Source organism: Homalodisca vitripennis, unplaced genomic scaffold (genome assembly GCF_021130785.1).
Source record: "Homalodisca vitripennis isolate AUS2020 unplaced genomic scaffold, UT_GWSS_2.1 ScUCBcl_6277;HRSCAF=13418, whole genome shotgun sequence".
NCBI classification, from domain to species: Eukaryota; Metazoa; Arthropoda; class Insecta; order Hemiptera; family Cicadellidae; genus Homalodisca; species Homalodisca vitripennis.
Window position 1 is genome coordinate 3213 of NW_025782386.1, and position 17479 is coordinate 20691.

A 17479-nucleotide genomic window follows, 5' to 3' on the forward strand; every position below is an offset into this window, starting at 1 on the left:
AGTTTTTATAAGATTAGTATTTCTCTCCCACCATTCCATGATAATTTATTGAAGTTCTTCGATGGCTTTCAGTAACAATAAGAGTTAGCCTTTTTATCCCAATGACGAAAGTGTATCGTACAAACTAAAAAGTTTTTCTGCGGTCAATATGGGTCTGTTCTGGTCGTTTAAATTCACCCCACACCCCCGTGTTTTTGGCATAATAAGTCGCGCCCGCCATTCTATGTTTATTTTCATTAGCAATGTAAACAGATGTTTCAGAAAGTTTTTCGAATTATAGCTTTCAACATCTGTTTTAGTGCCAGTTTAATTTGAATTATGAAACGTTATTACGTTTCGTTCTTATCATAACATTCGAAATGTAAACAAACGTTTTTTCGAATGTTTTTCAATTTGAATTCGACTTTATTTGGTGAAATGAATGTGCTATGGGTGGTAAAAAGCACTCTAAATGTTAATTCAGACCAAAAGCTATAACTGTTCCAAAATTTTCAGCACAATCCGTGTAGCAGTTTCAGCGTGAATCGAGGACAAACCTCCAAACATCAAAAAATCCAAACATTCAAACTTTCGCATTTATAATATTAGTGGATTGTTTTTGATACTTCACCTAAATTACACAAGTATACAAATTTCTTTTTTCCCTTTCCCCCCCCACTCCTTTGAAAACTGTACTATTGTGTGAATAAAGAATTAGTAAGGGCAAAAAAAGAATTTGATCAACAGATACTACTTGATGGATTACTAAGTGAGAATAAATGGAAAGTATGTACTTTAAAAAAACAGTCATTTATAATAATATAGACTCTTACGTGCAGTATACGATGCCCTCGGCCAAGCTTGGTTCAGGGATATTGAATGGGAACATCAACCAGTTCGGAGACTAACGACCAGTGCCTGTCGGTACGACACGACCAGCTGGGAATCTCTGGGACAGTACCTGTCTAGCCTTGATCTTCGTAGAGCTGCGGAACTCTGGAGATGACCCCAACCTGGCCACCGTCTTAGACCTGGCACAGTCATACCAGGCTATGCCCAGCAGCTTTGGGGATGTGAGTGGGCTACGAAAGAATACTGTTTTAATATCTAGGTTTGTGTCATTTTTTGCAATGACTACTGGCATTTATGAATGTTTAATTAAAAATGGAGTGACCAAACGTTTGCTTGACGTGCACAAATAACTAAAAATGACCGTTAAAAATGTCAATGTGTTTGATGACTCAGTTAGTATAATTCGTTTGGTCTCAGGTTATGACTCCTAGAACCACTGTTCGAATCATAAGATTTTTTCCACACCGAAAAATAATTATGTAGCCTGTCCTGAATTACAATCATGAGATATGTATATTTGAGTATTTTGATAATTTTAGACGTTATTCAGAAAAAAAAATCTCAAACTATCTTTGTTTTTATTTTTTGAATATTAAAATGTAAACACTCGTACACACTTTTACAACAAAAATTTAAAAGCTTGTGGATCATATTAATTACATCTTTAAAATGAGTCATCTTCCATAACGCTACGCTCAAAAATAAGGGCGTAAAACTTTAACATTGTTTTTATGGAGAAAAACTCAAGGCCATTGCCACTACAGCTGGCTCTTAATTGGTGATTTCATCACACCATTGTCCATTGTGTGTTTCGGGAACTGGGATTGATTTAATTCGCTGTATTAATTAAATTAATGTTGAATGGTATAAGTTGCGATAGGAAAAGAACCTGTGAAAAACAAATTCGTAATACAGCTATACTGTAATGGCCGTATTCAAAAGTAGTATTGGGCCTGATACTTGAATTATTTATTTTATAGAGTAGTCTATATAATTATTTTTTTGTTAATGTTTTTTTACCTTCGTATAAATGAAACAAATAATGGTGATATACGTTCTACAGAAGGCCACAATTTTGCCAACATTCTCCACAGTGTCATGGGGGTCTGCGTACCCTCCGGCTGCTCCTCCTCTGACGTGGCCATGGCACTCACTGCTGCCCTCCACAGCCACAATCCTCACACTCGACATCCACGTGGGAGGTGGATCAGCAGGACTCTTGTGAGGTCTACCGTCCCTAGGAAGCTCTCTTCCAGGGTGGCGCTTTTAATCACTTTGTGAGTCCTGATCATTTTAAATGCGGAATAGGATAGTTTTCCAAAGAACGTTAGGTTTAGGTTGTAGTTGGTGTTGCAATGTAGTTATAAAATAAAATATATAAATGAAGTAAAGCTGATCATCTAAAACACTTCAAATCCTTAATCAGTCATAATTATACATTTTAAAACCCTATTGTGAGTTGGAATTTTGACTATACAGTCTTTTTCTTTAACTACGGTGAAAAAATATAAGTTGCCCAGCTTAATCAACTAAGAATATATCCAAAATAGCCCACCACTTAATAGCCCAGAGAAGACTTAATTGGTTACCAAGTGGCGCAATCCAATAGTAAGCCTTACCTTTAATTATGAAATAGTCTGTGAGAAAATAATGGCCCAGTGATGATTCAATACTAAACCCTGTTATCATTTTTTTGTTCTCTTAGGACAAGAAGCTTATAAATTGCACTTAGTCCTACAAGAATCTTAGCGCTGCTTCCTGAGTGACAGGGTATTCAGCATGGGCAAGGTTAGGGGGTAGGGGCCGCCTCTTATCGAGATCCACGAGGAAGAATTAGGGCCCTAATCTCAAAGTCATGTCCACCCCCCCCCCCCCCCAAAAAAAAGAAGGGGAGTCCCAGCTCCGAACCAGCCTCTCCAGTCAAAGCAGGCAGGGGTGCAAACACCTTTATTGAGGCTAGCAAGAACATCTGATAATTAGGGAACCACCAACTCTAACAGTCATCTCCCGCAGTAGACTAGACTTATCGAACTACCCTTGCATCCCAGAATCTCGACATTTGCGGTTAGTGATGTGCCGCCCCCTCGACATCCATAAGCTTGATCAGATTTAAGTGACACATAGGTTTTTTGCTGTGCCAAGTGATAGGTTTCAACTGGAAAGTATAAACCTGCCAGAAGTGATCCCTGCTGGGTACTGTTATCACTTGCAACTTTGTGGTGTCTAGCTATCTAACGTCAAACGAAAGACACGATGATGATAAATGCATTACAGGAAAATATTCAATATGTTATAGTGAGTAAACTCTGACAATAATAATAAATATCTAAGATTCAAAAAAAATAAATAAAATTATATGTCTAATTAACCAAATTAGTTAATAACTGCAAGATTCAAATAGAATGCAATTGTAAACAAAAGATTTAGTATGGTAGCGCTATCTACAAAACGCCGCACAGTAATAGCTTTAACGCACACTACTTTCCCCACATAATCCTGATATGGATGTTTACGTATATTTTTTTAAAAAAAATCAAATTCTCAATACAGATTGCAGTAACCACTGGTAACAAAAGTTTTTTAAACAGTGTTTAAACAGCAAAACCAAATAAAATTCAACGGAATAAAAAATTAAAACAGCAATAATATTCATTTTAAGTTATGCAAATTGAGTCAAATAAAGTGTCATAACATACAATGGGAAACCCGTGTAGTGAAATAGTGCTATAAAATATAAACAAAATTATAGTTTCTAAGTCACAGTCAGAGAATCTATTCTAAGTTTTTTCGTAAGTGTTATGCACACTATGTGCCAAAACAGGAGGCCATATGTCCGGATATTAAAATTTTACATAGTTAGCTCTAGTCTAAAGAAATATTATGATGAACACATTTTTCAAAAATATTTGTTTCAAAATATCGATGTAAAACATAATAAAATTGTGATTTTATAAAATACGGTTCTGTTTATGCATTACTCAGATAATTTTTTCATTCAAATGGTAGCCGCATATCCACGTTTACTAGAATTTTACTAACTTCTAAAAGCTAACTAACTATTAAGACAAAATTCAAACACCTTTTTTGGTGTGAAATGTGTTGGGGTGAAAACACATTTTTATATTTTAACTATTTGTGTATCTTTCCTCGACATTTCTTAACAGTTTTTGAGTGAGAGTGTGGAGATCGAAGGCTGGTTTGCAATGTTGATAATTGAAATTGACCATTATTATTGCTAAACAGTGTAACTACAGCATGAGTATATGTTTTAAGTCAGGTTAAGTACCAAACACGATACTGTTTAGTAAAATCAAGCGTAAATGTTATTTATATTTTTGTTTTATTTTCACGAAGCACATTTGTTATTAATGTCTGTTATGTGGGAAATAATTATGCTATCTGCTTTTGAGAAAATAGACATTTACTGCTTAGGCTATACGATTAACTCAGTAATAAGGAGTGTAAATCAATTTTAACATTACAAAAATCCTAGACACTATTTTAGCAATTAAAAAAGCAATTGATTGAAAGCTCTCAGTTACATTTGCATGACAGATTGCTTCGTCTCGAAATACCCCACGATGTCTTCCTCGCAGATTATGCCGATGACGTAGCCGCGGTCGTTAGTGCGAGGATTCCGGCATTGGCCCGTCAGCCTGAAAACATCAATCAATTCAAGTCAATCACTGGATGACGAGTCAGGGACTTGAGCGCCAAGACCGCGCTTCATGCTCACTCGACGAACAACTTCCTCATTGGTCGCCATGCACGTGAGGAACATTGAGGCCTAGAGGAAAACAACTGCAAAGTATCTGGGTGTGTTGCCGGCTTCGGTACTGGGAACACACTAAAACGAGAGTGCAGCAGAGAAGAAAGTTGAAGGCGTGGCCACTTATCCTCAACCAAACCAGAGATATGCTGTGTTGTCAAACTGTCCAATCACCGGACAAACACTAACCTTGAAGCTCCAAAAAAAATATGAATGGTGTTCTTAATCAAGATGATATATAGAAAAAGGAGTAGGAAAAGGCGTATGTTTTGGTAACAAAATCATTTAACTGCAAACAAAATGTGAATGTAATAAGTATTAATATTTAATATATTGTTTACTATAAGACATCTTCTCCAATCAAAGTCAGGTGATTAATCGACCTCTTAATTTTTTGTCTAAAATGTGTCCTTGCTAATCAGCGTAAAACACTGATTCAAACTAAATATTTTCATTTTATTTCTACCGACAATAGCATGTTAAGGACAAAAAAGTGTAACAGTTTAAAATAAATCAAAGCAATGATTATACTGATATGATGATAATGCTGTGTCTTATATCACGTATATTATAACATATTTCTCTTATACTTCAGGGAACTAAAAAATGAAAGGGAAATGCCTGTAACAAGCGGAAAAAGTTTTATAACGAAATTAAAACCATAACGAGATCGTTTTTGTCAGGTGCAAGGCGATATTGGTAACACCTACAATGCACAGCGCTACTATTGGTCAGACCCCAACCGTCTTCTTTGCTGCTCGGAGTGTAGATGTGTGTGACGGGGCGTCGAAAATCGTCAAGTTTTTATAGCATGATTGCGGGAAAACGTTTGAGCTCCTAGATCAAGTAAGATAGATGCCATCTTCTGAACACACAATTCTCCTGTACAGCGCAAGAGATTTGGGTGGGTGCAATGAGGAAAAACATTACAGAAAGCGCTCGTTTGCTTACAGTACAAGGAAAAGAACCACCTAGAGCCGACTGGGGCCTCCTGTACTATTTCCGGAATGGTGGTAATGATAGTGACCGCGATGAATTTCTTTCGATCCGGTCGCCGTTGAGAGGAAGACCATCTCTCGTGAAGCCACCCGAGTAGGGCAGAAAAAAGGGTTGGTAGTGTTGTAGTCACCAGAATTGAGTCTCGGATTTTGGTATAGGAATTGGGAGAATGGTTCTATCGATCATTAGACTGTTTGTCTCATTAGACACCTTAGCTGTTGGATGGACCGTGGTTACGCTGGCTCACTTCTGCCAATGGCAGTTCCTGACAGGACACGGCCACTTTCATCATAAGAGGAAATTCAGACCATCTCCATGTCTGCACTGTCTGGAGGAGGATATAATGACTACCATCATACATTGTTCATGTGCAGGCTTCGCCCAAACTAGAAGAATGCTAGCTTCTATTATTGGTGAAGTTTCGGCTAAACACCATTGATTATGAGATGTTGCCAAGCGAGGACGCTTGATGAGTGATGCTCATTAACTAACGTTAACGTCTGTACTGTCCCTTGTGCAAAACGTGAACTTAGATGCCTGGTTGTCCTGTAGGCTTCTGTAAAAGTAACGCAGTCTCTAAACGGACGCAAAGGACACGGCCCGGGTATTAAGTTACCCGATAGGGTTCCAACCCTAATCCTCGTGACCCACAGGGGGTTTAGTGGGTGCAGTCCATGCTGGTTACACTTTTTGCAAGGGAGACCCACACTCTATGTGTAAAATGCTTCCCCCTACACAAAAAATCATTGCAAGTACACCATTCTTAAGTGAAAGATGAATCTGATGTAACGTGAATGCTGCATATTCCCATATCCCCAAATATGTTTGTCAGACAGCACTGCCTCTGTTGGTGTTGGATTGAAAGAGGGGCCCATTCCTTGCTTATCTAGGTCTAATGATTATGGGTCAAGAAGTGCCTATAAGATTTGTATTTGTGAGAAACTGTGATTACATTCTAGGGTACCAAACCAAATTTTCCTCAGTTAATAGGTTCTGTTTTATACTTATGTTTTACTACTCCTCATTCACCACTGATGTGGTAGAAAAGGTTTATGCATACAATTACTCTTCATGCAGCATTACTTTACTCTTCCTTTATACACTCATTTTGATAAACTGCATTTGAATCTTGTACTGTTATATAAAATTCCGTAGTAGTTAAAACTAACAGTAACACTCTTGAGTTTAGCTTTAGTTCACCTTCCTCTTAGTGCAACGTCTGTAATGTGATGTCATATTCATCTGAAGAGATAAAAAAGTTAGCATTGAATCCCTTCCTCACTCTTCCCCCCATAGCTACGTTATGTGTAGAAAACTCAGCTGGTAGAAAAGACTGTGCTAAGAGACCGTGTCTAAACCATCGTACTGCACTCAATTGTGCCCTTGACGAGACAATGAGAATACCTCTTCTACTAGATTACATTTGGATTCTAACTACCTTTTTGTAGTCTAGGTCTCTAGCTTCTTCATCGCGACTTTTTTTTAACTCTTCAGATAAACATGATTCCAGATTAACATGAGTCAAGTCTGTGTCAGCATCAGAATCCTAGATGTTGCAATAAGGGGAAGGTGAACTGGAGATGAACTCAGCTTTCAAATTGAATCAATCCTTCCCACAGTTGGCTGGCATTAATGTGTATAATACTCTTTTTTTACTAAAAAAACTTGAGAATTACAATTGAATATGCATTATTATTTAATGGTCCAGTTTCAATCTGTAAATACTACCTATTAAAGATTTTTAACTATTTGTATTTTATAAAATATTGTCTAACATAATCATAATTATGTGTATGTTGACACACAGTACCCTACTAGTAATTTGTCACAACAATAACTATTAAAATGTGTACTTGTGTTAATTTTAAGGTCCATCATACTGTCTGTATTCCTCATTGCTGTTGCTGGGACGTTCTATGAGTTTTCACAACTTGACAAATGTGGTAACGACACAGAAGAAAAATCATAGTAAGTTTTTTTTCTAGGGTAGGGGAGAGGGATTATAATTACTTACTACTGTACTATTGTAAGAGAAATATATATATATATATTACATCCAGTTTTTCATTAACTAATTTTTTTTTTAGATTTTATACAAAAAGTGATGTTGGGCGTTTTCATTTCGCAAAAAAACACTATGGAACTGTTGAACACTCACACCGCCCCAGAAGGATGAGATATTGTGTCTTCATGGATCCGTTTTGTGTTTTCTGTTATCATCTACGTGCTCCACCGCGCCATCTTCAACATGTTCTGGCCTGCCACCAACCGCACCAACACTGCACAGGTTCTATTACTATGAAATTGTTTGGTAACCCAAACCATTAGTTTAAAGTTTGTCAATAATAATTTAATTAAATGCTAACTGTCATGATTCTAATTATTGAGACTGATTCTAATTATGCTAATTTGAGAATTATTAGTTCTCTTAAAAAAATTAATAACACAATTAATATGTTAAACTTGATGTTTTAGACTTTAATATTTCAAGAAAATCATAAACTAATAGTTATTAGTATTTCTTATTCTATTATGCTAAAATAAAGTAAAAAATATTACTAATTAACTTAAAATTAATAAATCAATTAATAAAGAGATTTTGTTGAACTGAAAACCATAGTGATTATTAAATAGATAATAATAGTACTAACATTACATGGTGAAAACCATTACCTATAACATAAATAATAATGAAGTTAATCGAATTAAAAGTTTAAGCTCAGTTACAGAAATCAACAAGCAAGTGGAAACGTCAGTATTTCAAATTATGATAAACAAGTAACAACATGAAGGCCAACAATATAACCTGTCACAGAACTATGGGTAGTGATGGAATACTTCTTGAGGTAACAAGGAAGGAAATTCCTTTTCCAAAAAGCATAAAAATCAGAAATAAAAATTAAGTTAACTATAATTCTGTGTTTTAGAATCCACGGTTGGTATGCTTGTTTCCAAAGTTAAATTATTAAAGTCATTTTTTTTTTTTGTTTATAATTTGCAGTTTTTTTTTTTAGATGTCTTCTCATTGCCTCATCAGGTGCACAATTGAATGCACTATGATTGTTTTAGACACAATCCCAAAGCATGGTGGAGCAACTGAGTTTTTTCATAAACTATCTATGGTGGGAAAGGTTGATGCTGTAGGAGTGTTAAGTTCAGCTCCACTCCACCTTCCGCTTAGTGCAGCGTCTGAAATCTGACACTGGTACAGATTGACTCATGGAATCTGGAGTCCACTTCCATTTGAAGAGATCCAAAAACATTTGTGACGAAGAAGCTCAAAACAAACCTTTTACATCGTGTAGACATCAGAGTCACTTAGGCACAGATTTAAGTGTAATCAATTTAAAGAGACGTTCTCATTGTCTCATCAGGTGCACAATTTAGTAAACTTTGAAGTTTTAGACATAATTCCAAAGCATGGCAAGAACATCAAAGTTTTTCTACAAATAATGTAGTAATTAGGAGCACCTAATCAGTGGCGTAACTAGTTTGATTGCGCCCCAATGCAAGTCTTCCTGGATACTGCTTCGCTACATACGGCATTGTACAATCTCTATCCAATTAGAGAAAGATATATGATATACTAGGTTATTTAGGTTATCATCCTGTCAAAAATGACGGTATTTCTAATTTTTTAATGTTTTATAATCAATGGATTATTAAAACTTATGATGTTATGACTTTTTACTGTTTGTATTTCTTGGTCATATTAGTTTCAAACTTAGTAAAATTTAAATCAATCATTCAATCACCTGGTAATTGGTAAACGTAAACACTAATGTTAAATTTGGCAAAACACCTGGTAAATGTTAACACCAATGATGAATCTTTTGTTTACATTTACATGTTTTGATTGTCAAAGATTATGTACAAACATTTCAATTAGGGCTAACTACAAGACTAGGATCACATTACATACTTTTCAATTAATTATTGTACTTTTTAGGACGATAAAATAAGACTACTTCTTTTTACTTTTTACATTTATTCAGTGACATATAATGATGTAAGAAGCTCCAACATTATCTTAATGTTAATTTTATGCTAAACATGAAACATAGACATTTTAATTGAGGGTTTTAATTCCTACTCCCACTCCCTGACAAAGCCCCTACGGCTCTTTGTTTCTAGGAACCGTCTAGCTAACCTTTTTACATCTAAAGACCTAGCTCTCACATGTTCAATACTAATTACACTAAGGTCACACAGTCTAGTATTGGACATAGAATTTCTTAAGTAGTTCTTAATTATTTTTAGTTTGGAAAAAGACCTTTCACTACTTGCCACAGTCACGGGTAATGTAAGCAAACATTATGAATGCAGTACATACGTTTGGCACACTTGATGAAATAAACTTATTTTCAATCAATAGATAATCAGCCAGCTGGCTGATTTTGCTTATTTTATTACTTTCTGATGTCGTCTTTGACTATATTTCTAAAGCAAATGACTTCGTTAACTAAAGCATGAGTCACATCAGATTCATATTTTTTTACAAAAGTCAGAGGCTGACTGTACGAGTTGTTCGTCAGAAAACCGTAACAAATTATCTGGGTTTAAAAAACTGAACGTGTCAGTTATACATAACATAGATTTAAACCTTTCGTTTAACTGTGAAATTAAAATATCAACAGCTCTCACAAATACCCTAACTTTAAAGCAATGCACAGGATCACTAAACTCATAGTCACTTGAAAGTTCGTCAAAAAAAGTCTTTACTTCTCTTTTACGTTTGGAGGTCATTGACGAATCAATATTCCACTTAGCAGCTAACCTCCTGGCTTGATCTAGGACATCGTCGAATTCTCCTCGCAGTTGGCTCACAGTATTTAAACACTTCTGAAGGAGATTCTTTGCATCGTCTAGATTAACGTCGGACCTCTGTAGGGTTTTCGACGTGATCAGGATTCTTTCTAAAATTCGACTTTGAAACACTAACATCAAAACAAACTCAAAAGAAGACATTTCCTTTATAAGACCAGTTGCTTCTGCGACTTCATTGTTCTTGCTTGAAGTCAAAATTATTTTCGATAGACACTTCAGCACAGCGACAAAATTTACATTGATTGATAGAAAAAGTGTCGTACCTTGACGACCACCTAGTAGGACAGAGTTTTTTCAAGGTTAACTTGATAACACAGGAGTCGGTCAACTCTTTTAAACATTGCCATCTTGGTAGGCTTTGGCCGAAAAATACATAAATACTGTTTATTGTATCATAGAATGATGAAATCTCTGAAATCGATTTCACACTGTCGTTTAAAACTAAATTTAAATTGTGACTAGCACAATGGACATACTCAGCGTTAGGAGACTTTGATTTTATTCTGGTCTGCAGTCCTGTGTAAATTCCATTCATGACAGAAGCGCCATCATATCCTTGACCTCGGCACTTATCAAAAGATATTTTCTTTTTCTTCTATAAATTTAACTACAAGATCCTCTAGTCCTTCGGCTGACTGGTCTAGTACTTGCACAAAGCCTAAAAAGGATTCCATTATCTCAAGCTGATTTAGGTCTGGTTTGTATAAAACATATCTTAAGATTATTGATAACTGATCAATTTTCGAAATGTCTTGTGTAGTATTCTAAAATGAGAGAAAAAAATGGAGACTGTTGAACATCAGTCAATATTTCACTCAAAATCTGATGAGATGTCAAATGAATAAGCTCGTTTTGAATTGAAGGGCTTAAGTATTTTACCCTACTATCTTCGTTTTCCAGGTGATTCTTTAAAAATAGGGTCGTATCTAGAAAGGAGATCAATAATATTCAGAAAATTTCCTGACTCACTCTTAACATTTTTTATGCTCTTCAGATCGATGACCTCTAAGAGCTAGATTTACAGGTTGACATTGTTATGATAACATCCAAAATTCTCTTTATTACTTCAACCAGTTTATCTTCTTTGTCATAGAAAAGAGTTTTGATATCTCTATTATTTTTTCTTATTCCATATGCGATACATGCATTAATATGGCACTTTACTCAATTCGTGGTCTTTAATTTTTGTTGACAGATTTCTCCAATCATTAATTTTCCCAGTAGACCATGCATTGTTAAAGTTTTTTATCAAGTCTGTTAGCAAACAGCCAACATGGTTCACAATACATGCCATTTAAAGACGGAGAGTAACAAAGCCAAAAGCGCTCAATTTTTTGACCAGTTTTCGTTTCGGAAAAATAATAATCTTTCGAAAAGGATCTATTTGTTTTAATGTCTTTAGGGAATGGCCCTTGAGGTCTACAACGGTTCGGAGTTCAAAATCCGAGATTTCAATTCATCATTGTTAATATCTTCTGAGAAAAGAGCTATGTCTGTACTCTCTACTCCACCATCATTGCAGATTATACCAAAGACATCAGTATTTTCTTGTACTGAAATACTTCCGCCAGTTGCTGATGTAGAAGGAGCAGTATATGTAATATTTAAATCAGCAGACTTACTCACATTTTGGTGGACTTCTGAAGTTTGGTTATCGGCAAGAACATTCAATTCGACGATATCTTCTGACGTGGATATTTTACCCCCAAGCCCACATTCATTCTCACCAACACCATCGTCACCTGATTGACTTTGAGAGGTATTCAGCAAAATCCCGTTTTTTAAAAAACGTGTCAATCTTTGGTAGTTTTCTTCACTTTTTCTTCTTCTTGTTTTTTCCTTTTTCGGAACTCGGCACCACTAGGTCTTTTGTTTTCCGTCCATTTCGTTCAATCACAAACAATCATAACGAAATCCATTAAAAACGCACAAATTTATACGGTAAAAACGGTCCACTGATTTAAATTGTATAACAAATACACAGACAAAAATTGTTTGTAATAAAACTCACACTACTGAACCGCACAATCGTACTAACAAGGACCGACTGACCCTCCCCCGCCGAGACTTGGACTCGCCCAGGCACCCGGCACTCGAGAGGGGAGGGGCGGCGGCCTACTACATGCCGCATGACCTTGAGATGCGCAGCAGTTTTACGGAGTAAAACTGAGTTGTGGGGACAGCGCGCGGCTCAGTAGTGTCCCAACATTCAAACTGAACGTAATCAGTCCGGCATAGTAACATCGCAGATAACCTAGACTTGAGTGGACTAGTTTATCATATTTCATTTCAAATATACTCATCATGAGAATATTTTTAAATAGTGTATTAATAGTTCATACTATTGTACTGTTAGAATAACGAATACAACTCGGTGGTCAAATGTTTTGTTACCCACAAATTTAGCTTCAATTAAAAAAAAACACTTTTGCGCCCTTCTAGGGCCTGCGCCCCCTGAAGGCCTGCGCCCCAATGCACCGCATTGGTTGCATTGGCGTTAGTTAACGCCACCGCACCTAATGATACAATGAAGACACTTCTTCACCTAGATTACACTTGAATTTGTAATCTAGGTATCTCTGATGTTGAAATGATTCGTTTTGAGCTTCTTCGTTATTGAATTTTTTTATATCTTCAGACAGACGTGGACTACAGATTCCAGAAGTGAAGTCTGAGACAGCATCAGATTTTACATGGTGCAGTAAATGGAAGTTTAAATGAAGCTTAACTTAACATTTACATAGAAATAACCCTTCCTGCCATAATTATGGTATGTGTAAAGGCAGGGAAATTAAAAAGAAATGCAATAACATTTCTTACAACAAACTAGAATTGAAAATTTAAACAAAAAGATCTGCAATAGTGAACCCCCACGGTTACAATATTCATTGTAAGTCTCCACGGTTTGTATTTATTGCCAATAGCACAGCCTTTAGAGTTAGCAGGAGAATTGATTTTAGTGGCCATTTTGTACTCCAGTTTGGACCATTCGGAACAACCATCCGGTACAGTCCCAATAACACTTGAGATCAGATTTCAAATTCCACCCAATCAATAACCATATGCTGATAGAACTTGCTTTCACTATAGATCCTTAATCTAATAGTGTATCCAGATTTCATAATTCAGATAATTTTAATATCTAATGTAAAATATTTTCAACTTTGAAGAGATGTTCTTCCCATAACATCCTTTATATTTCTCAAATAATTGTATGGCTAAAAATAAATTCTGCATATTAAAAAACACACAAACTCTCATACAAAGTTTATCAAAATGCTGTAACTTTTGTTTAAACCCTTTGACATGCTAGTTAGTACAGTTTTCATAGTCTGGTGTTCTTATGATTTAATGGTTTTTTAACTCTTAAAAGCTATTATTATGGTAATGATTTAATAATAAACTACCTTCAAAACATAAAATAACACAAATCAAGTGGTCTTTTTTTTATAGTAAAAATTTAAAAAAAACGCATAACAGGGGTTTGGGTACGGTATATTTATACAAGAATATAATGCTCCTGTCAATTTAGAGTATCATCTTAGACGATGTCTTGGACGTAGATATGGCTCACTTATGATTTTGTGATAAAGATTCGTTCCCTTGTGCCTTCGTCATGAATTTCTGGTGCACATTATCTTGTGACGGAAGTGTTTTGTTAAAATAGGATAATGGATTAAAGAAATGCAATTTATTTTTCAAATATTTGGTTGCTCTAGTTCTAAAGGTTCTTGATTTATCTCTAGAGTACACCCTAGAAATTTATTTTATAATCGTACATGATACAGATATATTGTATTGAATATTTAGAATAGTTACCTCATAATATATACTAATAGACAGCCAAAAAGTTGAAATCGTTCTAATCAGTCAGTGTCTGGAAACACAGAACCTTTTTAATATATTGTAATGAAATACGAGTAATAACAAAATAAATTTATTAATTTAATGAATATTTTTAAGTTTTGAAGCATCAAGGTACCTATGTAACTAAAGAAAAACTGTAAATTTGTGTTGACAGCTGCTGGAGTCAGTTTGGACCATGACGTTCAGATCAGTTTGGAACAATGTAGACACATTTTTGGTACTTAGTGGCCTACTGACTTCATACTACACGACTAGAGACCTACAGGCTGGTCGATCTCTCAACATTCCTGCAATGTACCTCCGCAGATATATCAAGTTAGTAGGTAGGCTGCTTCTTGTCATTTTCTAAACCATTTCTTCAGTTATTTTTGATGTACAGTCTCTGAAACCTCTCACTAAATTCACTAGACTGTTCAGTTTCAAGATTTTAAAATGTCTGGTATGCATTTTTTAACAGGTTCACACCAATTCTGATGCTGGCTGTGTTTATCATAAGAAACACCATTGAAGAGTTTGCGTCGAGGCCCACAAGTCATCCAAGTTGTCAAGCGACATGTCCAAGCCTGTCAGAACATTTGGAAACCACTCTTCTACCTAAGCAACTTTGATGGGATTGATCAAATGGTTAGTATTTGCTAATCATTGCATGTTAAAATAAAAGTTTTTTTTCTGTACATGTGCAATATTAACATAAAACAAAATACAGTATTATTATGTTTCAACATCTTATCTCTTTTTCAGTTGAAGTAACCTAACACTTATAATATTAACTTACCAAAGTGTTGTGACACACTGATATCAGAAATCACAACTAACATGTTGAATGTCTACATCATACACACTAAACCTTCTGGTAGGCCTAAAACTTTTGAAGTGTATAAATAAAGATTCTCCCAGTGAATCTCAAACATCTGTTCAGTTTTTAAATGAACATAGGCCTACAAAGCAATAAAAAAGCCTGATCATCCCTTACTTATGTTTTAATGATTGGCAAGAGAGTGAGAAAGAAATTATTTGACTAAAATATTTTTAGCTAAATATGAAGTTTAATTTTTGGTGTTTTGAAAATGTTGAGAATTGTCAATCTCAAAACTTTCAACTGTCAATTTACTCTTTGAGACTCAAAAAACCAAAGAATATATGTTGGTGTGAATCAAAGAACTTTATCTTCCCTTATTAATTATTTAGCTAGATAAAAACTTCAACGTAATAAGCTAAAATATACATAATTCCTACTTTTAAATTTGGGAAAACATATTTAGGAAAATGATTATTAGTGCGAGCATTTTTACGTTACAGGACAAACCCTGTTTCGGAATAATAACCCCTGACAAAGGGTTATCAAAACAATACTTCCAAATCACCGATGGGACTTAAAAATTGTAAATATATGTTTAAAATGTAAAAGTGTTCATAAAGCAACAGATATCTTTATCTAAATTATCAGTGAACTATTAAAAAGTTCTTACCTAGATATTTGTATTATTACTTATTAAAATGTTTCTTTCTATTATTTCTAAATTAGACTCACTATTTTTTAAATTTCTTAAATTAAAATTTTTACCCCGAGTATTTAGTAAGTTAATAAATATAATTAATTACTTGACTCTGGTTTGTACCAAAATTCTTTGTTACCTGTATATTTCCTTTCTAACGATGAATTAAAAAGGGATGTTGCTTACTTAACCAATAGAGTTTAAAGAGTTCTTCCCCTTGGGGGGACCCCACAGATACAACAAAAAGTAAGTCCCATTGACCTTGAAATACTCCTCAAGTTCTTATTTTTACCTACAATTATCTAAACATTTGTAAGAGGAGAATGGAATAATATAAGAATAATAATAATAAGGATAATAATAATGTAATAATCATGATATAAGAACTGAAGAGGTTGAATGTCTGCATAAAGAGTGTAAAATATAAGGTTTTATTTGTTTTAATGTCACATTGTTTTCCTAAGTGATTATTATCCTGCTCATTTCCGACAGTCTCTGCTCTTTCACCTGCAATTGTGATAAATAATAAAAAAACTAAAAAGACATACTATAACTAGTGTTGTTCTTGACTTGTTATCTATTTTGTACAGTGTTTCCCCCCAGTCCATCACCTCATGTCGGACTTTTACTTGTACTTGGGATCTCCATTCCTGATTCTACTGCTGTGGAAGTACAGGCTGTGGGGTGCTCTGTACTTAGTTATAGCTCTGGGCTGTATCACTGCATATAAGGCTGTACTTATTAATTCTGGACACCTGGCCTCTTTCATATACTATGGCATTCAGTAAGTAACACATTTCTATAATCATCAACTAGCATTAAAACCCAGCCTGTAAGACGAAAAAAACTAATGTTTTGTATTTGCTCAATGTTGCATATATACTTCTAATGTCATATTTGTAAAAGGTTTATCAAAATGGTAAAGGATGGTAAGCAATGTGGCTTTGAATCTATATAATTACTATGTGAAAAATCTTAAATGGTACTGTAAAGTATATCTTGTTTATTATTATTTATGCAAGTCAGACGACTTACATTTACAGAACAGTCACCATACTATAATTTAAAAATAAAAAATAAATCAATCTCCAAAGGTCCACAATTATGCAATAAATTCCATAATTTCCTCTTATTTGCTTCTAAGGAATGATTAAAATTTTTTTATACTTCACTTTTTCAGGAGTGAAGTATTTTTCATGGACTGTGTTTATCTTCCAAACCCCACTTCAGTCATAGGTATTAATTTGCACAGAAATATAGAATATCTTATTCATGTCAACTGGCTTTTTTATTAAAATATCACACACACAAATGTTATTCTTTAGTAACAAGCAATTTTTTTCTCACAACTACTTATGTTTATTACGACCAATAAGCATTCAGCTAAACAAGTCTTTCCAATTAAAATAATTGAAAGAAAGTAAATTTTATGACTTCACAAAAATTTACAAGGAATTCCATAATATATTCTAATTTAAATTTGGCTTTCAGACCCACAAAAATGTCAGAGAGTGCCAGCCGGCTGTATCTGAATCCATTGTTTAGAAGCATGCCTTATGTGGTGGGCATACTGCTGGGCTTCTACTTGCGGATAACTCCTGCCAGAAGTGCGATGTTGACACGAGTAATATACTCTTCAAATTATTTATCACTTGAATATTAATAATGAGAGATATTAGTAAAGTTGGCA

General features: G+C 34.8%; 1 protein-coding gene across 2 annotated transcripts; it reads left to right on the forward strand.

Annotated features, from left to right (window-relative positions):
* The first annotated feature begins 7799 nt into the window (after positions 1-7799).
* On the forward strand, positions 7800-14901 carry LOC124373734. 2 transcript variants are annotated; one of them, XM_046832081.1, is made up of 3 exons: positions 7800-7886; positions 14448-14608; positions 14751-14901. In XM_046832081.1, exons 1-3 carry the CDS (start codon positions 7848-7850, stop codon positions 14899-14901), a joined length of 351 nt encoding a protein of 116 aa, XP_046688037.1. In that variant the 5' UTR covers positions 7800-7847. The 2 variants fall into 2 exon arrangements, with proteins under 2 accessions (XP_046688037.1, XP_046688038.1); XM_046832082.1 differs by having other exon boundaries at positions 14448-14616; positions 14751-14806.
* The last annotated feature ends 2578 nt before the right edge of the window (positions 14902-17479 follow it).